Source organism: Doryrhamphus excisus, linkage group LG5 (assembly GCF_037039965.1).
Source record: "Doryrhamphus excisus strain RoL-2023G ecotype Guam linkage group LG5, RoL_Dexc_Guam_v1.1, whole genome shotgun sequence".
Lineage (NCBI taxonomy): Eukaryota > Metazoa > Chordata > Actinopteri > Syngnathiformes > Syngnathidae > Doryrhamphus > Doryrhamphus excisus.
This window is the reverse complement of record NC_136361.1, coordinates 24,859,715-24,880,792: the sequence shown is the minus strand read 5'-3', so window position 1 is coordinate 24,880,792 and position 21,078 is coordinate 24,859,715. Positions and strand designations below refer to the sequence as shown.

Below are 21,078 nucleotides of genomic sequence, written 5' to 3'. Positions count from 1 at the left end.
TCAAATTAAGGACCTTCATGCCATTTTCCACCTGCCAAGAATTCCCACTTTTCTTGACATTCCTTCTATTCGGAAAGCAAAATGCCTTTGATCTAAAGAGTTCCAACTACTTCCACATTTCTCAACTAACCCCAACCCTAACATTTAGCCTTTCCGGTACAATGCGTTATCATGCTAGGTGTTAGCATGTTGTCATTGGTAGCATGCTAACATTTTGCCAGCACACAGCTGCCTCTTTTTGCCTGCTTTTATATCAGTAGCACGCACAGAAAAGAGAAAGACATCTTTGTTTGTGTCTGATAAAGATTGTGGATGATGGGCCAAATTCCAGAAGAAGTTTCCTCAAAGCATGCCATCGCACAGAGATTTGTATCAGAGCAGGCGTGCCCATCACGTCAATCGCAGGTTCCCGGTACATCATTTTGGCTTGTAACTTGCATGCACTCCGATATGTATGTATAATAATGTACAGTATAATGTAGATGAAAAATCATCCTCATATCCTTTAAAAACTTCATCATAATAAGATACAGTTCAGTTAGAATTGAGCCTGTCATTGTGAGTTGGTTACATGTCTTATGGCACTCCAGGGATGAAGAGTTTGTTATTTTTCACTGGATACTAGACAGGACAAGTCATGCTTGTTCGAAATGCTGCACAGAGCAGACAACTTCATCTGTTAATGCTGTTATTTTCTAATTCTAATACTTTGCTCTTTAAAAGACAAGCTGTGCTCGCTGTGTCAAACAGCATTTCTTGCTGCAGGAAAAACAAGGTTGTTTGTGGTCGGGTTACCAATGTGGAGTCACTCCTCGGTTTAGGGGTGTGAATCACACACTTAATTAGAGAAAGGAACAAAAAGCCCATGTAAGCAATTAGCTTGAGGAGGCTTGTAATGTACAGTGTGCATGTGCACATTACACTCATCGTTTAGGAATGCGGAAAAAGCCCATGGAAGAAGATGGAGAATGAGTGCTGTCACACACATACTCACAAAATATGAACTCTTTTACTATCCATTATATATCTCAGAATTGTGTTACAATATTCATATGTAGTAATTGGTAATTGCTTTTGGTCTTCTCTATACAATTGGGAATTGTAAATAGCAGGGATGTCCGATGAAATCTTCCGACTGATCAGCTGATAAGGGCACAAAAATGAGATATGGGTTCCTATCAATATTGTTTTTTTCTACCGATAATGAGTGAAGGCTCAGTATCTCCACGGTCTGGAATTATTTCCACACAGATTTCCAAAGGTGAAACAGCACACTAGCAGCCACTTCATGGTTCCAACATCGCCCCCCCCCCCCACCCCCCACTCTATCATGTTTTTTTTCAAAAATTGATTGATAAATGATCTCTGTTTTGTGGTAGACTATGGCCCATTATTAGCCCAAAATATTGGGCTATATGTATATAATATGCAAGTTATACAGTGTGTAGTATTCTGGTTACTAGGAGGTAGCAATGCTACGTTGATGAGGCATTACCTTAAATTACATTTCCTTAACCCTGCATGGATTCAGCCATGGCATGTCCGACATGATAGAGTGGAATAAAGGTTCTCCTCTCATTCCAAGTGGAAGTGGTAAGTGTTTGGCTTCTTACTTTGTCCTTGTAAGCCTTTCTGAAAGGGGACGTATCATACTCATTTTTCAGCCCTTTTGTATTTTAGTTATTGACTCCTATAGAGCACAGAAAGCGTTCTACTTCTTCCAGAATCTGCACCTATTCAGCTATATTTCTTTGGATTTTGTGGTTCCCATAGAAACGGTCTGTTTTAATGTACTCCAGTTCCCTCCCCCATTTCAAAAACATGTTAGCTTCATTGGCCACTCTGTATTGTCCGTAGGTATCCAGGGTGGACCCCGCCTCTCACCCAAAGACAGCTGGGATAGGCTCCAGCACCCCCCGCAACCCTATATTCTCATAATATTTTGACTTTTTTATCATAATAAAATAACTTTTATCCCACCCAAATGTGCTAAAATTACTTTATTCTTTATTCTTCTTATTCTTCTTTTTTGTTTGTTTCTTAGATTATTTTATTAAAATGGCATTTGTAGTTTTTAATATTTCAACTTTATGCAATTTTTTCTCTTAATTTTCTGACTTTATTCACCTAATATTTTCTCTTTTTTATCCACGTGTGCTACTTTTTTTTTTTTTCGTTTTTTGTCTTGTTTAATTGTTAGGGCTAGGGTTAGGGTTAGGGTTAGTTTGTTTGTTGAATGTGCCCAGGGCCAATGAAAGAACTGTTTCAAGCCGTAAATGGCTGCAATTTTGCCACTTTTGCCACCGCTGGTTAACAGATGAAACATCATTGTACATTATTATTACAGGCCTCGTGCTTGCGAGAGTTTAGCAAGGTTAGTACAGAGGCATGTTGTTTACATTGGTTGTTCCTCAGAGCATGTTTCCTCAGAGCATGTTTCCCCAACCGGCCAGCTATTGTCAGCAGCACTGAAAGCCAGGACCATAAAAGAGTTACTGAACCAAAATACACATATTTTGGAATCTATTAATTCCACTGCAGAAAGGATATACTAAAGTCTTCATAGTAAAAAACAATATTAGACTTTAGTCTATTCTATCGATGTTACCAAACAAGAGAATGATTTGTTTTCGAGCCTTTGTCCGTGTGCGACATCAAATGATTTTTGGTATGAACCAAAAGAAAACAAACAAACAAACAAACAAACATGTCAGCATCAAGAAGTTATAACTGAACAACTCCAACGTGTGACAGGTCGGCATCACTTCCTCTCAGGAGCACAGTGTGTGCTATAGTTGGAGTGAGTTGTTCCTTTGCTGAAAACAAACATGTTTTGTCATTTCCCAACTGTTCCACCGGTATTCAGCAGATTTTTGTCTGCAAATAATAATGAAGAAATGCCAAGCATAACACAGGCAGTGAGCTCAAATTCAAGGGGTTGTGTTTTAAAGTCTTGATTACCAAACTCGGTCCTTCAGGGAGCAATTGGCGATGATGGATTTGTTTTCTTTCTCATTAATACTGTCTTGGTGTTACAACCTCTTGTTGTACCCTGGGGGACGTTCATGCTCTGGATACTGTCACAAAAACAGTCAAAGACATCCTAGGAAGTCAAGCTATTTTTTAGCTCAACATGTGGCACTCTGCAAATGCGTTCTTTGTTTGCCTCCCTCGGCTCTCCCAGTGTCGTTTTCTGTAACGAGACCTCTTTTCTCTCTTATATTTATTTCCCTTCTTCCCTTCTAGCTCTCCCAGACACTTCCATCAGGACCTGGTGCCTTCCACTCGTCATCCTTTTCAATGCTCTTCTCACTTCGTCTTTACCAATCTTTGCAGACGCCTCTTATTTTTTATGATATATTTCATACTCCACACACGAGATGTATGGAGTAATGTGTCAAATGAAATGAAATTGACAGTAAGAAAGCAGCTGGTACACCTATCAAAATCAGTGTAATACTATGAATCCGGCTAGACGTAATAATTGAACCATACTGCGATGTGGGATACCACCGCTTTACCTTTACCATCCGATACTGAGTCATATTCCGGCTGCTATTGGACCAATTTTGGATTTTACAGCTAACGTGATTGGTTACATTACATCACATTACATTACATTACATTACATCACAGTATTTTTTACAATTATTTTAAGCTTTGAAAGCTTTGCATCTGCCCTGGTTAGCATGTTTTACGGTTTACGTCACAATCTTGCTTGGGTTATCATTCATTTTCACCTCTCCTCAATCAAGCAATCAGTTCACTCAAATTCCTCCTTTAATGACACATCAGTGGATGAGCATTCTTACGTTTTATGTTTCTGTTTTGCATGTTGGTCTTTTTTCTTGCACTCCAAACACACTCAAACTGTAATACATTCAGAATGATGAATTCCGCCTATGATGGAGGAATGTGAGACTCTGGTAAGTGTTGCTTGATAGCATGACAAGGAGCTGATAAGACCATGTAAACAAGAGTGTGTGAGCATTTTAGTGTGTGTGTTTTCTGCTCATTAGCGCTTCGCTGATCTGCCGTCTTTGGTTACGTCTCTCAGTAGGCACAACGAGCACAGAGGAGGCAACACAGCCGACATAAAGTTGCCAAATAACATGGCATTTATGATAATGGCAGGAAGATGCATCACGGGATTGCTGTTACTTTGTCTTCCAGTCTTACTGACCCCCCTTTCTGCAGCCACAGAGGTCTGCAGCAACTCCCTCATACCTGGAGCTAAAGGTAAAACTACTGTCATTTTGCAAAACAGCTTTACTTCATTAATTCCTCAGCATAAGCTTTAGCTAGAAAATACTTTGCCATGTCGTTACGAAATGCTGTTTAACTTCTTGTAATTCAGGAATGTGGTCAAATGAAAAACGGAATGGAAAATTGTGAGGAAACACCAAGAATAATTTTGGAGTGGTTTATAGAGTTGGTGACGAAGGTACCCAGCATGTAATGTCCTGTAGTTTAACTGCTAGCCCACAGTCTTTTGGAGGGAATGCCTTTCCTTTTTATGACATCCAGTAGCTCATTCCCCTGCTGATTCAGACAGACTTAATAAAACTCACACAATGTGAAGTGAAGCACTCATGTTTTCAATAATGTGGAGTGAGATGTGTGCTAGAAGTGAGTTGGGACGTAAAGTCCTGTGTCTGTGTGTGCTGAGAAAAATTGCCATTGTAACTTTGTGTATTTAGAGAGCCGCCATGATACTCGAGCGATTATTTGGACAAGACTCAGCTAAGATATGACTGACCACGCAATTTGTGTCTGACATCTTATGTGCTCCTGTTTTTAGACTTTAAAGGGTGTGGGTTTTTTTCAGTGTTTATCCAATATTATACACCCCTCCGAACGGTATCCTGTTATTGTACTACTATTTCTCCTACTACCTTCTACTTTGACTTTAATGTAGATGCACAACATGTTTCTTTTTATACACACGGCATATATCAAGAACTGAGAATGATTGAAGCATCTTGAAAATGGCGTTCCCCAAACGTCTGAGTTGGTTACAGCATTTGTGATGTAATGCTCGGTTTCGATTGAAGAGGTTAGATGCCGTACATGGAGTGGTGTGAAAAAGGAGTTGCCCCTTTGATGGTCTCTTATTTTTTGCATGTTTGTCACACTTAAACGTTTCAGATCATCAAACCAATTGAAATATTAGTCAATAACAACACAACTGGACACAAAATGCAGTTTTTAAATGAAACCTTTCATTATGAAGAGAGAAAAAGATGCAAACTGGCATGGCTCTGTGTGAAAAAGTGATTTCTCTCTGAATCTAATAAGGGATTCCCAGCAAGAGAAAAATATTTTCATCTTTCAACGGCATTTCACATGTGACTGTTTTTTTGTGTGTCCCGTCCAGCCATTTGGGCAGATAGTATTGTTGATGCCCTCACATGCTAAACAGATTTGCTCTGTCAGCAAATGGGACAGTTTTTGTGAACATGAACATGAAATATCCGGCAAACTGTTCGCGGAGAGGTGCACTTATTTTGGACACGCACGCGCCGCCCTCACGTCAAACATCTGAACTCCACCGCACCAACGGCACCTCTGACAAAGTGTGTGGGACAATGAGCACTCTTCCTCGGGCAGGTGAGGTTGCCGCAAGTCCGGCTTCTGCTGAGCTCCACCGTACCAGCGGTGCTTTGTTACCGCTCTGAGTTCATCCACGGTAAGTCAGGGGTCTCCAACCAGTAGATCATGAGCTGCCAGTAGCTCCTAAACACTTTTCAATTCGCTCTCCAAAGACTTTCATATAGTACAACTCCTATACCCACCATATCAAAAGGGCTAGTTCATAGTTCGGAAGCACTTTGGCTACAAGCTGACATAATAGGTGGTTGGTTTTGTTATTGGCATTGATCGGCATATGCATGCTTTTCCATGCAAATCAGCTGATACTGATCAGTCGCATCCCTAATGCAAAAGTTTCAACCCATGCCTCAGTTTGCATTAACATGTAAAAGCTGCTCTATTGTCAAATGTATTTGTTTAGCTCTCATGCTATCCATGCTTTCTGTGTATGAAGGAGATCGCGGTGAGCTTGGTGAAGAGGGAGATCAGGGAAAACTGGGGAAGAAAGGACCTCCAGGATGTCCAGGTATTATGTTGAATTACAGTTTTTGGCAGCCTTGAGACCAACATCTTTCAAATCAGGCCGATCAGGTTGTGTTGATTATAGATTTCTCTTGACCCGTTTCCAATGGAATGAAAGGAACAAAACCTGACCGAGATTTTAGTCATTCTAGTCGTACATCGGTACCAGCCATGACAACACACTTCTCCCACAGCTGCATGCCGCTGTTCTTTCAGGACTTGGGATTAAAACCGTCTTCATAGTTTAAATAAGCGGTCTGTGGAAGACTTGCGTAGCCACAAGACCACGCTTCTGTCTGCGTTGTGATGTGAACTAAGTCATTGGTTTTATGCCCCCCCCTCAGTTGATTCATCGGTAATGCGTGGGTAGTGGGTTCTGGTAATTGTGTGACCCTTTGTAAGCGAATCCATCATTAAATCTCAGTGCTGCTCCAACATAACTAAGCATGACCTTTCCCATCAGGGTTTGGACACTTGCCTTCTCCAAAGGTGGTGAGTGATAACGCTTCAACTGGATTTGAGTTTCTGGATCACAGCGATGGAGCCGTGTTTCGTCCAGCATGACTAGTCTTTGAAGAAGTCCTCCTGATTTTCTTGACACATGACCAAAGGAGCTTGGCTATTTTGACTTTCCTGCTCCTGGAAACGATTGAATATGAAAATGGTCATGAGGGATCCATTATATATTTTCCACAGACCCCACACTGATCTTAGGCTAGTTGATGAACCGCCGGTGTTGGGAGTAACAGCATTACAATAACCGCGTTATATAACCGCTGTTACCGTATGCTAGCAAAGCGTATTCTAATGAATTCTTATTTCAAACGATACAATGCTGTTATGGTTACCTGCATGGAACGGCGTGCAATATGACATACTGATATCGAACGGGGGCCGCCCGGGGGCCCAGTGGTTAGTATGTAGGCCACACAGTCAGGAGATCGGGAAGACCTGGGTTTGATTCTCCGCTTGGGCATCTCTGCGCGGCTTTCCTCCGGGTACTCCAGTTTCCTCCCCCATTCCAAAAACATGCTAGCTTCATTGGCCACTCCAAATTGTCCATAGGTATGAATGTGGGGGGGAATGGTTGTTGGTCTATATGTGCCCAGGGATTGGCTGGCCACCCGTCCAGGGGTGCCCTGCCATTGGCTGGTGTACCCCACCTGGATGTACAAGCACTACTTCCACGTCATTGATTGACGTAAGAACACACGGTGACGGTGTAGCAAAAGTGTTTGTCTGTGTCATCAACATCGCTCAATGTCACTGCAACGCTAGATTTGAATCATTTAAAATATAGTTGGAAGGTTTTTCAAAAATGTAACACAGTAATTACTTTCCAAGGTAGCTAATTACATCCATAAAGGAATAACTCCATTACTCATTCAATTACATTTAATGAAAGTACTTTATTAAAGTAATTGCCCAATACTGCCAACCACCCTTTAAAATGGCAGCCAACAATGGGGGCTGATGTCTCTCTATATCCTGCCTGGCCAAAAAATGGGTCATCACCAAGATTTAACGAAGCAAATAGGTAAGGTATTGAATAATTACTGCATTAGTTCTTGTTTGTTAAACGACCATGTTGAAAGACACATCCTGTGGTTGTGGAAAAGACTCTCTTTCTGAATGGTCAAATTACTGGCACGCATCAAGCAAGGGAAAACATTGAAGGAGATTGCTCCAACTACTAACATCAGGGTAAAGACTGTCCCAACATATTACCAAAAAGTCAGGAAACTTTGTGCCAGGATCCGAATCTCCCGTCATCAATATGAAAACACCATCTTGGCAAAATGCAATTCTGGACAGAAATAAATGTTGCAACATTGCAGAAGCTTGTGGAAACGATTCCACGGTGAATCAAAGCTACAGCGAAGGGAGCCATTTCCACCAATACCCAACCACAGTTGAACCCGCAGTGCCAATGTTGCGTCATAACATAGGTCATCCCCCTCAAAAGTCAGTTTCTTCTCATCAGACATGCCCGTTGGTATGCAGCCTGTCAAGTACGGGGACCTGAAAAGCGTTCTTCGCTAAGACAAACAATTCTGATTTCATATCATATAAACTATGAAGGTAGATTACGTATTAAGTTTCCTACAATAACCAGAAGTCATGCTGCAGCCCGTCCAAGCTGTCTTCAGGCGGGAAGAAATACCCATTGCGCAATACTCAGTGGGTGCGTAATTTGAGGACTGGTTTTGGAGGCCCAAAGAAGGCCTGCATTGTTAGTACAGTGAACGCCATCATGCCACGTCGAGCACTGGGTATGGTGGAGGCCGCTTTGAGTTATGAGGACAAATCCAGTTTAGATGTTGAAGAATATCACTCAACTATTACAGTGACAAAACAGCAAATGTAAAAGATGGGCAAAAAAGGTCTCCCTGTCAATTCCCCATACTGTATTTTAACAACACTCATCAAGTTAGGACTACAAATATAATGAGATCCAATGCAAGAGCTGATGAAAAAAAGATGATAACTGTAACACACCGTATTAATCATCATCACGATATATTAATCATCATTATGGCACCTGCTCACACACTAATTATTGGTAGCTTGTTTCTCTCCATAAATCTTCATTCAGCAGAGCAGCCAAGCATTAAACGTGTGTTTACACTTACTGCAGCAACATCACACTGATTTTTAGCTGCAGATGACAGCAGCTCAGCAGATGACGCATAAATTCCCTGTCTTCATTTAGGAGGTTTTACAGGAAAGCGTGGCTTCATTTTAGAACGTTATAAGGGACTACCGGACAGTTATTGCTCTGGAAACATAAACAACGTGTTGCTCTTGGTTTATTCATTCAACAAATGTTGGTGAGCCCCCCCTCACCAAAAAAAAACAAAAACATTTCTATTAAAGTTACTCTAACCCGAGCTGTGAATTTGTTTTTGTGGAAGTTAATTGCTGCGTGGCCGCTGTTGTGAAAGCCAGCAGGGAAGCACATGTTGACAAATGGAAATTGGGCCTGTGGCGTCTGTTGGATGTAAGCCGGCTCTCTATGCTCCGTCCACGACAAGGCACACGTTCCAGCATTTGATCATTACTGAACAAACAAGCCGGCATACAGAGTTCAGCTCAGGATTTCTATCAGAAAAGTCCCTTGACCATATGGGTGATTCAACTGAAGCATCTCTAGGTGCCTTCAACGTGTTTCCCTCGTGACACATGAAGCCTTCCACCTTGTTAATCCACTAGCAGCTGCATGGGGAATCCAGACGTTAAGCCGGTTGGAGGGTTTGGCCATTATAAAGAGCAACAGAAGTGATAGGAAGAGCTGTTATCTGCAAGATGGATGGACGGTTTAACTGGCAAGTGTAAGCTGAGGGAAAAGTAACATTCATCAACTTTTAACACTGGGAAGACGGAGCAAAGAAGAAAAGACCCCTCAGGTTCAAATGGTCAGGATATGCTGCATGTAATCTAGAGCTGAAGTATTTTGAGGGACTTTAGATTAGAAAAATCAACTTGTGAGGTGAGCTGGGATTGGCTCCAGCACCCCCGCGACCCTCGAGAGGAAAAAGCGGTATAAAATGAATGAATGAACTTGTGAGGTGTGTTTGTGTGTCTCACAGCAACAGGCGCTTCGTTTTATCAGCTCAAACGTCATTCATTGCCTTTGCAACAGCTTCCTGAGGAATGAATCCCACTCCACACTAGCATGGGCCGGTTAGCGCTTTCAAAGTATACCGCGGTATGAAAAAGTCACGGTTACAAAACCACAAAAATGATCCGTCATACAGTTTCTGCGGTGTAAGAGAAAGTGGAGGCTGTGCACAGTATCACGACCCCTTCACCAGTCCCCTGAACGTCTCCCCCCCGTCCAAGGACCAACTATCGTAAAAATATTTATGGCCACGGCTTGGAGGTTAGGCCATAAAGGTCACCAAACGTGCTTGCGGGCATTGGTGGCAAGGCAACCCATGGAACATGATAGCACATGGACGGGGGCTACACTCAGCGCTATACGCTAAATTCAAGGTGAAGTTCATGTTGTCTTCACATGAACTAGCTACTGTGGTGCTGAGATACACAAACACCAGACTTGACGCCGGAAAGACAGGTTTGTATTGCAGGTTTGAATGATCTCACAGTCATTTCTAACAAAAATCCCGGAAAAAAAACACAGGCTACCGTTGCGGCAGCAACCCACACCAAGCTGCAGCTCAACTCTGAACCTTCGATGTCACTTCCTGTCCCCCCAACACTCAGCTCACCTCGGGACCACATTTACTGTGTCACAACACACACAAGCACATTTACACTCCACCCATCCATTTTAACTAGGAGGTATGCTGGAGCCTATCCCAGCTGTCTTGGGGCAAGAGGCGGGGTCCACCCTGGACTGGTGGCCAGCCAATCCCAGGGCAGATATAGACCAACAACCATTCCCCCCCACATTCATACCTATGGACTATTTGGAAAAGGGGTGGGGGGGGATACCCGGAAAAAAACCATGCAAAATGTGCAAACTCCACACCTGAATGGAGATTCAAACCCAAATGTTCCAGAGCTTCTGACTGTGTAGCCAACATGCTAGCCACTAGTCCACCGTGCGACCTGCTTATTTAGTCTTATTGTAAAAGTGCCTTTATGACAGATCACATTGATCATATAAGATGTTCAGGTTATGAGTCTGTGCAATAACCTTTCATGCATCCCTCTTTTCCTCATTTGTACCTAAACTTGCCACAAGTTCTGCTGATAAGCTTGACTTTTGTGTATTCCAGCTAACCAGAAAAGGGATGAACACTGCAGTTTAGCAATTTGGGCTATTCTTCTGATTCTCATTGAATTGAAACAAGAGGACAATTAACGACCACCAAACAAAACAAGAGTCCAATGAAAAACAGGCGGAACTAATGTGGCACAGAAATGCACAAAATTGTCCAAAATGCCCTGAATGATCCAAACTCCACTTAAAGAAGGAGATCTGGAACATGCACCAACACAGATGGGTTCTTTGGGAAGCACCGTGACAACCGAGAGATTGAATATCATATATCAATAATATCAGAATATCAATATATAGAATGAACAACGGTATCTCACACACCATGTTTTCCTGATTGGATCATGTGTTGGGTGGTAAAAGTTATGACCTAAAATATATTCTCCTCCTCTTCTTTCTCTTCATTGCCAGGAGCAGCCGGAGAAGTGGGGCTCAAAGGAGCGCTTGGTCCCATGGGAAAGACGGGACCGGATGGAGACAAAGGTACGGTGGATAAGTGGTTGGCTCTGAGGGTCTATGCACTCAAGCGCAGTGCTTTACACTGAATGCTGAACAGTATTTGATCTATTTATGAAAAAGTCGCTGTCACGAGTAACCCAACATTTCCGACATCGCAAGAATCCCTCGTCCAAAAATTCCCAAAATGAGGAATTTATTGTAGCTTTCAGTGATGGCGACCTGCATCCCACTGAGACGTCTGTCTTATATTCTGGTTATTTTAGTAAAGTCATCAGAAGGATTCATTTCATTTGTGTATACAAGTACACGGAATTCAAGTATGACGTATTCCACTTTCTTCTTGTAGTTTTTTCAACTAGAGATTCCAGAGCGATGGGGATAAGTGAATTCCGTAGAACAGAAATCCACGCAGGCAAGGAGAACATGCAAACTCCATCCAGAAATGCCCAAGCGGAGATTCCAAACCCTGGTCTTGCCCATGCTTTGCCTGTGTGGCCTACATGCTAACCACTTGGCCACCGTACTCTTAAAGTGTACTTCATTTGTTTGCAACAAGTCTGACTTTTAATTGAAATGTGCCTCTTTATATCCCGGATGTCCTTCCTGACGAATACCGCTGATGCTGAATAGTGGACTATCCCGCGCTATGCTTGGTGCGATACCGCCACCTATTGGTCACTTTCTGAAAGCGCAACCAGCAGTGACGTCAGTGGGTCCACAGCAGGTTGTTGGGCCACATTTTATTTCGTGTTTTGCAATATATGACTTGTGTATCTAACTTGTGTATGGTACCGCTCACTTTGCCGCTGAGCTAAAGAGCAGAGCTATTTATAGAGCAATGGGCAAGTATTCATTATTATTATTATTATTGTTATTATTATTATTAGTTGTATGCCGTTTGATTTTACAGAGAATGATGACGGAAGGCCAAAATGTGTCTTCAGGTGCTTGCAAATGACGCCATGATGCCAAGGCTGTTACCATGTTCATTTTATGACATCGTTTTAATTCATTGATGAATCAATGGTTAGCCATTTCATGACAACTATAACATTTAAATATGTAAATATGCTCTGATTTCAGCCTCTCAAATGGGACTAGTTCTGAATTTCCTTAGTCATCCATGAAAGCAGATCTTTAATCTCTGTGTTTTGGGCAAAACAAGACATGGACACAATGATGCCTCTTTTCTGAGCCGTGTGTTTCATAATATCAGACCTGGGTTGGAATCTCCACTCGACCATCTGTCGAGTCTGCATGTTCTCCCCGTGCATACGTGCCCCCCCCCCCCCCCATTCCAAAACATGTTAGCTTGATTGGCCACTCCAAATTGTCCATAGGTATGAATGTGGTGCAGCTGCAGCTGATATGTGCCCTGAGATTGGCTGGTGGACCCCGCCTCTGCTGGGATAGGCTCCAGCATACCCCCACCCGAGTGAGGATAAGCGGCATAGAAAATGAATGAATGAATTGGTTATGAAATTAATTGTAAGTTGCAGTGCTAACTTTGATAATAAGCAAAGTTGGATCAATTAGGTACGCTTTTAGCTTTAAATAATCCCTGGTATCGTATATTAGTACTGTATATTTGATACTCCTATATTAGTACTGTATATTTGAATCATACTCCAACCCGTTCAAGGTAAGGTTAACTTGATGTATGTGTCATACATTTTTGCGTAGGGGACAAAGGAGACACAGGTCTGGATGGGCCCTCTGGTTTGAAGGGGAAATCAGGTATGAAATATTTGGTCCAATACAGTTTATCCATCATATTAGTTCATCATATTACATGAACACGCATTAGTGGTGAACACCTATATTAGACTATTTGAAATGTGATGTACGTATATAATAGGGATTCAAACCTGGATTATGCTTCTATGCTTTAAACGTGTTCGCTTCCTTCATCGCGAGCAAATGATGGCAACTGAAGAAAGACAGAGGGGGGGTGGGGGCTCTGGAGATGAATGTAATCTAACCATTCCAACACTTATCACCAATATTCATCTGAAATCATATGCAGAGCTACGCGGGGGGGTGGGGCGGGGGGGTGGTTGGAGGTGGACGATTGAGGCATAAGTACGGCGGCACCGCAATGTAGCAGCATTCATCCAGGCTTTATTAAAACATTTGATGCCAATTTTTGGTGGTGCTGCCGGAGCGTGAGCCACGCTAATAGCTGCGATCTACAACAGCATTGCTATAAAACATAGTAGTACCTTATTACTCTTTTTGGCCATACTCGTTGGGACTGCAAGAAGGGAATAAACAACAAACCAGTATGTGGAATAAACTGCTGCTCCCCGTAGCGATGCTCTCTCTAACACATGTCCTGTATCCAATCAAGCAGGCGCTACATGTGACTGTGAAAGGTACAAGAGAATGATGGGACAGATGGATGTTCATGTAGGCAAGCTGAAGAATTCGGTCAAGTTTGTCAAAAATGGTGAGTGTGAGCTTTATCCGATAAATTGTCCGTAGGTGTGGATGTGGGTGTGGATTGTATACAGCAGGGGTGTCAAAGGAGTGGCCATGGGGGGCCGAGACGCTGCAGGTTTTCTTTCCAGCCGGTCACTCAGGCAGGAGATTTGAATGATGAACCTCCTTTGGTTTGAGGCAAGGAGCTCGTCAATGAAATCACCTGCTGGAGAAACTCCTTGGGGGGGGGGGGACCTGCAGTGCTTCGGCCCTTCGCCCACACGTGGTTTACAGAATATACCGTCATGGAAAATATGTCAGACCCTTTTTTCTTCTTAATTGAAATGGCTGCTACCATTACAGTTAGGAACATTTGAACTTGGAATATGTCTTTGGCATAGCTATTGATTTTGGTTATCAAGAAAACCACAGAAAATGGCGAGATATGAGCTCTTAAAGGGGACCAATCAGGTGTGAGTGAATTCTCTTCCTGTCTTTGGAGGCGAGAGACAAGGAAAACATGGCAATATGGAGGCCTGTGGGGGATGGATTTATTTGTCACCACATCTTTCTGAATATGATATGAAAATATCATCTCTTCACCCCAAGTAAATGTGTTTCAAACGCCATCCTCTCTGCTATTATCCAGTCGTGCCGGGCTTAACAGAAAATGAAGAGCACTTCTACCTGCTGGTGAGGGAGCCCAAAGACTTCAAGGAGGCCTCACTGAGCTGCCAGCTGAGGGGCGGCACCCTGGCCGTGCCAAGCACCAACGACAGTAACCGCCTCGTGGCAGACTATGTTGGTCAGGCAGGACTCACAAGAGTTTACATCGGCGTGCAGGCTCGGAACAGGGACACGGTAAGTATGCTAACAGTACACTTTGTAGGCCAAGGAAGGTTGCTAAGATGTGGGTGGAGCCACAGTTGGTCAGCAACGGTAAATGAGGCTAAATGGATAGCGATTGGTGGCTGACTGATTCCTAAAGCATCCCTAAATGTAAAGATATACAATGACATAAAACTTGGTCAAGTCATGGCTCAAAAGGTGAAATATTGCAGTTTCATCCTGCAGGTGCCTGAATATGAAAAGGCCTGAAGTCATAAGATGCGTAGGCGTTGGAGATGTCGGCATGTCTTGTCAGTCGCTTTCTCCTGCTTCTTGTCAACAGGGTGGAGCAAACGACTCACAGAATGGACTTTCCAGTCCATTCCGGGGGTTTGAAGCTTGGAGTCAGGATGAGGAGCTCAGTTCTTCTGGCTCCAACTCAAGCTGTGTGGAGCTGCTCAGCACTGGGACATGGGGGCGTGTGGAGTGTGACGCTGCCATGTTTTTCATCTGTGAGTTTCCAAAAAGCAGGAGAAGAAGAGGAGGAGGAGCAAGAGGGGCTACCTACTCTTCATCTTGAGTCATTACTCTAATTGTACTTCATGCAAGTACAGTTAAATACATGATGTATCATGGATGTTCTCACATTTGAAATGTTTTACACTGTGTGTATTACTCTCCTTCTCCACACCATTAAAAGCCTCATACTGCAGCTGATGGATCTGAGCGTGGTCCAAATGGCCTGAGGTTGAATTGAAGGCATTTGGGATTCGACCGCCATGTCCAGGACTTACATATTAGAGCGGTTCAAACATTGTATGGAACGGTCAGATATCTAAAAAGGAATCCAAAGTAGTATATTAGATATTATTAGATAAAAAACACAACGTCACACTGCAAGAGATGATTAAACACAGCAAACATCACGTCCAAGTCATTACTTGTCAAACTGGCAACCATACAGCGTCAGGTTTAGTCTTGGATTCCCACCACATGATGCATGTGACCAGGAGCGTTTGGATCACATGATAGCAGTTCCCTAACTCCTAAGAAGAGTTCAAGCATTGTTTTATTTGCTCCCAAATGTGTTTACTCTGGTTAATTAGTGGCTTTCTCATTCATTTATCCTCACAAGGGTTGTGGGGGGTGTGCTGGAGCCTATCCCAGCTGTCTTTGGGGAACTCGAGTCTCCTAGCTGTGAGGCCTGTGTGCTAACCACTCGTCCATCGTGCAGCTGGCTTGACATAACATCGCAGTGGACGGTCCACAGTGGAGTGGACCGTCAGCTCCTACGGACTAGAGTGGAGCTCCACGCATATGTCAATCACACAGCGAAGCGTGTGGTGTCTGTGTGGGGTTTGCATGTTCTCCCCGTGCATGCGCACCTTCTCTCCGGTACTCCGCCCCCCCTCCCCCATTCCAAAAACATGCTAGGTTCATTGGCCACTCCAAATTGCCCAAAGGTATGAATGTGGGGGGGAATGGTTGTTTGTCTATATGTGCCCTGGGATTGGCTGGCCCCCAGTCCAGGGTGGACAGCTGGGATAGGCTCCAGCATACCCCCACCCTAGTGAGGATAAGCAGCATGAAAAATGCACGGATGGTGTTTTTACTCACATTGTTATCTCTCCTGGGAGGACAGATATCATCTCCTACAACATCATATGGAAGTAATATGCAAATTAGCCAATGACATCACATAAGAATTTCCGGTGACTTCTAGGAGAGCCAATAGCTAGTCTTCTTACTGTCGGCAGGCAACAGTGGTGTGACTGAGGAGTCGAAGTGAAGTGTGACTTCACTTCAATGTGAAGCTTTCACGACATCGAGGATCCAACATGGCTCCCTCACTCTATTGTGTTTTTAAATGAATGAATAAATGGCCTCTGTGTGTTGGTTGGCGATGGAGTATCACAGTATTAGTATTAGTATGTAGTATTCGGGCCACTGGCATCATGACATCAAATTAGGTGACCTTCACATTGCATCTAATCAGCCATGGCATGTCCGACTTGACATAGTACTCCTCATATTCTGTGTGGAAGTGGTAAACCTTTGGCTTCTTGCTTTGTCCTTATCCCCTAATCCGTTTAAACATTTTGGCAATTGGAGAAGCCGGGAGTACAACTGCATAGCTAATGTATTAACATTTAGATAAAGTCTAAAATGTCCCACACATGAGCCCGGTGTCATTCATTTGGGGCGTTGAATAGCAAGGAATGGACCAAAAAAGGAAGGAAAGAGCATTCATAATCTTGCACTATTATGCTTGCTGACTTCCTGTTATTACAGGCTGGAATTTTGCTGATGGGTTTTGCTGACTCAATGTGCATGTAAAGTGGAGTCTTATTTCTTCTGGAGAACCGTGCACAAACAGAAATGAACAAAGCCTTGCTTCATGTTCTAGACACCTACTACACTTCATAACTTGTTCACTGCTCCTTTAAATTGGTATCATCCTCAAGGCGTGGCTATTGCTTTTTTCCTGATTCAGCAGATGCCAGAGCTTTAATGAGGATGTTTTGATGCAACACTTGTTGCAGTTGTAGCGGAGTGACAAGCAAGTTGGTGACTTGGGGGTGATTACAAATTGTACACATGCCTGTGACATTTAACAACAAGTCAGGGACCATTACAGCAGATGGTTGTGGCTTGATGGACGGATCAGAATATGGGGATAAATGTCCAAGATCAGGTAAGAACGTTCAGGCTTTATATCAAACGATTAAAGAAATGGCGTTACTAATTGCTATTCTGATGGGTCTCAGTGTGGTGGATCGGAGCGGCCGCTGTGTGTCTGGGGCTGCTCTATCTTCTTCTGCTGGTTATCATCATAGCGATGGTGGCTCAATGTGAGTACGTGCCTTGACACCAGTGCAATCAAACCATACCACAGTACGTCAGTGTGCGTGGGTCTAGAACTCTTACGTGCACCGCGAGCAGCATTTCTCTGTGTTTTCTTGCAAGCATCATCTAAATCTGCTCATTTTTTGTAGACACCAGGCCAGCCTCTCATAATGACCCGGAACAATGGCCCTTTAGTGTGACTGGGTATGACAATCTGACTTCATGTGTCCAGTTCCAGAGCAAATACATCACCTTGCTAGAAAGCAACATCCAGTTAGACAGCCAGCTCCGTTCTCTGACTAAAGACAAAGACAATGTCACAGGGGAGCGGGACATCCTCCAAAAGGAGCGAAACACCCTACACAGTGAACGTGACACCCTGCAAATTAAGCAGGAACACATCGAGAAGGAGCGTGACGCTCTCCAAAAGGAACACGAAACCCTTAGAAGCGAGCGTGATGCCCTCAAGGGTGAGAAAGAATCCCTCCAAAACGACATGGACACCCTCCAAAATGAGAAAAACACCTTGAAAAGTGAGCGAGACTGGATCCAAAGTGAGAAGGAAACTCTCCAAAATGAGCGAGACACCATCATGACTGAGCGAGACTCCTTAAGAGACGAGCGAGACTATCTGAAGATGGTCTCCAGCAATCTGACCAAACAGTTGGAGGTTCTGCAGAACCGATTCAACACCGTGGTTGAAACTCGAGATGGCTTGAAGGAGGAGGCTAAGGAGTTAAATCAAAACAGGACAGGTAAGAACACCACACAATCAACAAGTTGAAGCCTGTTGGAAATACCAGGTAACTTCATCCACTTTATTGATCCCAAAGGAAATTCTTTACTGAGATCCCTGCAGGAGACCATGAAACGATAAAACATAAAGCAGGGCTTTCTTATCAAATTCACTGCCAAAGTACGGCCATCCTATTGTATATTGTATCAGATTCACCACTCTTATGGCTGGGACTGAGCAGCGTCATGATTCAGTAGAGCTGGATTTGTGTGCTCAACAATAACACTTCCACAATAAGGCAAGCTTTCCTTCATTTGGCTTTTAAAGATATTCATATATCTTAGATGTATTAAGAAAGATATTAATATGCCGGTCATGTATTTCCATCGGTGGAATGATGCCATTAATACTAATAATAACAATGACCCTGGAGCTGGGTTATTCTTTATAGGAGGAATAAGAATGTCCGATACAGTCACGAGTTGGCTCTCTTGATCTGTTTTAGTAGTTTTAAAACACACAGAAAAGAGAAAGACTTGCTGTATGTGTTCATGTTCCACATCAAAATTGGGAATGATGGGCAAAATTCCCAAATATTCCCAAAATGTCCTTTAAGAAAATGAGCTTGGGTTGCCATGGTAATGACAGAAACACATGCATACTTCTTATGAAGGTGTTGTACATCGTGACGCCTGACAAATGTACACTTTGATTCTGTGTCCAATAGAAAAACTTTGTCCCTCGGATTGGGTGAAATTCCAGGAGAAATGCTACTACATCTCCAAGAAAGGGAACACTCATTCATGGCAAGCAAGTAGAAGGGACTGCAAAGACAGAGGAGGTGACCTGGCCATCATCACCACAAGACAAGAGGAGAACTTTATCACCACATATTACGACCAACTGTGGATCGGCCTGTCTGACTTGGATCACGAGGGCAAGTGGAAGTGGGTGAACGGGGAAGAACTGGACTTTAAAGGCTTCTGGCAGAAAGGGGAGCCCAACAACTCAAATGGAAATGAGGACTGTGTGGAGGTGTCACGTACAGGAGGGGGATGGAATGATGCACCTTGTCGCTTGCAGTTGTCCTGGGTTTGTGAAGACTAGTATCTACTTTGTGGGTGTGCTTTGCTAACAAGTCATCTACTGCATATCCATTTGAATACACCGGCCATCTTGTACTGTGTATGTCAGCGGGTCTTCTAGGGTAGAACGTAAACTGTCCTTTGTTTTTCCACATAGTTATAGAACAAATAGTTGATAAAGAAACCAAGGGTGAAACGGCCCTCATCAAAGCCCATCAAGTCGTGCAACATTTAACATTCTTCACCGATTGCATGTCAAAACTAAAGCCGTCAAATGAATCCTTTTTTGAATTCATCCGTTTTCTAATGAATCATGGCAATTTGGAACTACAGTCCGAAACATGAATAGACGAATAGAAATCAAAAAGTAATGAGTAGCTGTGCCGTTCTTGGTCATCGCTCCAAAAATTGGTTTGGGCATATTTGATGCTTCCAGGAGGCTAGTGGGAATGGTGGTGAAGATGGCTTCACGGAGGGCTTCCACTGTCTGGAACTGACGGCCATGTTTGTAAACGTCCTTTGCCATCCATCACCAAATGTCCTCAATTGGATTTCGATCATGGGAACACGCAGGACGGTCCAAAACAGTGAGGTTATTTCTCAGGAGGGCATTGTGAACTCCGGCCTTGTCCTGTTAAAAATACCTGGCCTTTACCACACGGATGAGGGCATTCAATCACGAAGGACGCTTCCTGCAGCATGAATTGTTGCTGGTTGTTTTACCTACGTAAAAGGGAAAGTCTTTAATAAAGAACAAAAATACACGAGAATGGTCAAAAGACAAAAATGCAAGGTAAGGAAAGGAAAACTACGAGCGGGGACAGATAGTAAAACTAAACCATGGTGAGACTAACAAGACTACAAGAACCTACCACAATGTAACCAGAGGCTTGTAGCAAACAATGATGAGGGGAATAAGGTGGGCATAAAGCAAACAAACGGCAAAGGCAGGGAAAACCTTAGACGCTCTGGTGGGCTGACGGCCTGTCCACACGGGAACCTTTTCCACAATATTTTTTGACGACGGCTTCCAGGGTGGGGAAACCTGACAACACTGTTCAGTTGCTGTCTCGACAAGCCAAAACACTACTTTCTCAGAATGACGATGCCGCACCAACTGCTAACAGCAACAACAATGGCGGACTACAGAGTTGTGTTCGTGCTGCTGTTGGCCATGAACTACACTTGGAGCAGAGACGCATTTGCAATTACACGCTTTGGTTTGGAGTCTAGCAGAACACGACAGACCGTAAGGACGTGTTTTCCTTCTTCCTCTATTGTTTTTTGCAGCATTTGGGTGAAATTGTTTTGTCTCAGTGATGCCTTCTATGGTGGACGCTACGACTAATCCAACAGTGTGTGGACACCATTTTCTTTCTCTTTCTTCAATCCACACAAAAACAAAACAGGAGCATTCCTGGCCCCCGTCAGGGCCTGAGTGGAAAATGAAACCAGCTGCTGATCGTTGGTCTGCCCAGCGCCCAATTGGGAAGTCTGCGGGCAAAAACAGGAAGTAACAAGTACAAGACCAAAATAAGTGCACAGATGCGACAATAATGACAGAAACATGAGCATAAGTTTGCTTATTTGAGCCTTTGAATAGGAAGGAATGAACATTCATAATATTGAACTCTTGTGACTTCCTGTTATTGCATACAGGAACTTTACAGCGTTTTGCTGACTCTCCTGTATTATTGCCCTGTCCAGTCAACTTATTTCCCAAAAGAGCCTCAACGGGCTTGACAACCCGGCAACAGCGGACACCAGTGGACGATAGACAACATGATCTGAACCCGCATCCAGGCAACCAAAAACTCAAAATCTTGACGAGGGACCGCAGA

At 43.4% G+C, this 21,078-nt stretch overlaps 2 protein-coding genes across 5 annotated transcripts; both read left to right on the top strand.

Annotated features, from left to right (window-relative positions):
• The first annotated feature begins 4,034 nt into the window (after positions 1-4,034).
• Positions 4,035-15,281, top strand: colec10 (collectin sub-family member 10 (C-type lectin)). 4 transcript variants are annotated; one of them, XM_058053815.2, is made up of 7 exons: positions 4,035-4,239; positions 6,047-6,118; positions 11,273-11,344; positions 13,004-13,057; positions 13,674-13,769; positions 14,391-14,602; positions 14,913-15,281. In XM_058053815.2, the coding sequence occupies exons 1-7, from the start codon at positions 4,113-4,115 to the stop codon at positions 15,147-15,149; spliced, it is 870 nt and encodes a 289-aa protein (XP_057909798.2). In that variant the 5' UTR covers positions 4,035-4,112; the 3' UTR covers positions 15,150-15,281. The 4 variants fall into 4 exon arrangements, with proteins under 4 accessions (XP_057909798.2, XP_057909797.2, XP_057909800.2 ...); XM_058053814.2 differs by having other exon boundaries at positions 13,671-13,769; XM_058053817.2 differs by lacking the exon at positions 6,047-6,118.
• Positions 15,282-16,776: 1,495 nt separating this feature from the next.
• On the top strand, positions 16,777-20,568 carry LOC144898477 (uncharacterized). The gene is made up of 4 exons (XM_078790484.1): positions 16,777-17,264; positions 17,338-17,421; positions 17,566-18,171; positions 18,880-20,568. Exons 1-4 carry the CDS (start codon positions 17,168-17,170, stop codon positions 19,257-19,259), a joined length of 1,167 nt encoding a protein of 388 aa, XP_078646610.1. The 5' UTR covers positions 16,777-17,167; the 3' UTR covers positions 19,260-20,568.
• The last annotated feature ends 510 nt before the right edge of the window (positions 20,569-21,078 follow it).

Coding starts and splice junctions, on each gene's coding strand:
- colec10 (XM_058053814.2), top strand. CDS start 4,113: ATGGCATTTATGATAATGGCAGGAAGATGCATCACGGGATTGCTGTTA. Junction 11,345..13,003: donor GGGACCGGATGGAGACAAAG/GTACGGTGGATA, acceptor ATTTTTGCGTAG/GGGACAAAGGAGACACAGGT. Junction 13,770..14,390: donor GGTCAAGTTTGTCAAAAATG/GTGAGTGTGAGC, acceptor GCTATTATCCAG/TCGTGCCGGGCTTAACAGAA.
- LOC144898477 (XM_078790484.1), top strand. CDS start 17,168: ATGCCTGTGACATTTAACAACAAGTCAGGGACCATTACAGCAGATGGT. Junction 17,265..17,337: donor GGATAAATGTCCAAGATCAG/GTAAGAACGTTC, acceptor GATGGGTCTCAG/TGTGGTGGATCGGAGCGGCC. Junction 17,422..17,565: donor CATAGCGATGGTGGCTCAAT/GTGAGTACGTGC, acceptor CATTTTTTGTAG/ACACCAGGCCAGCCTCTCAT.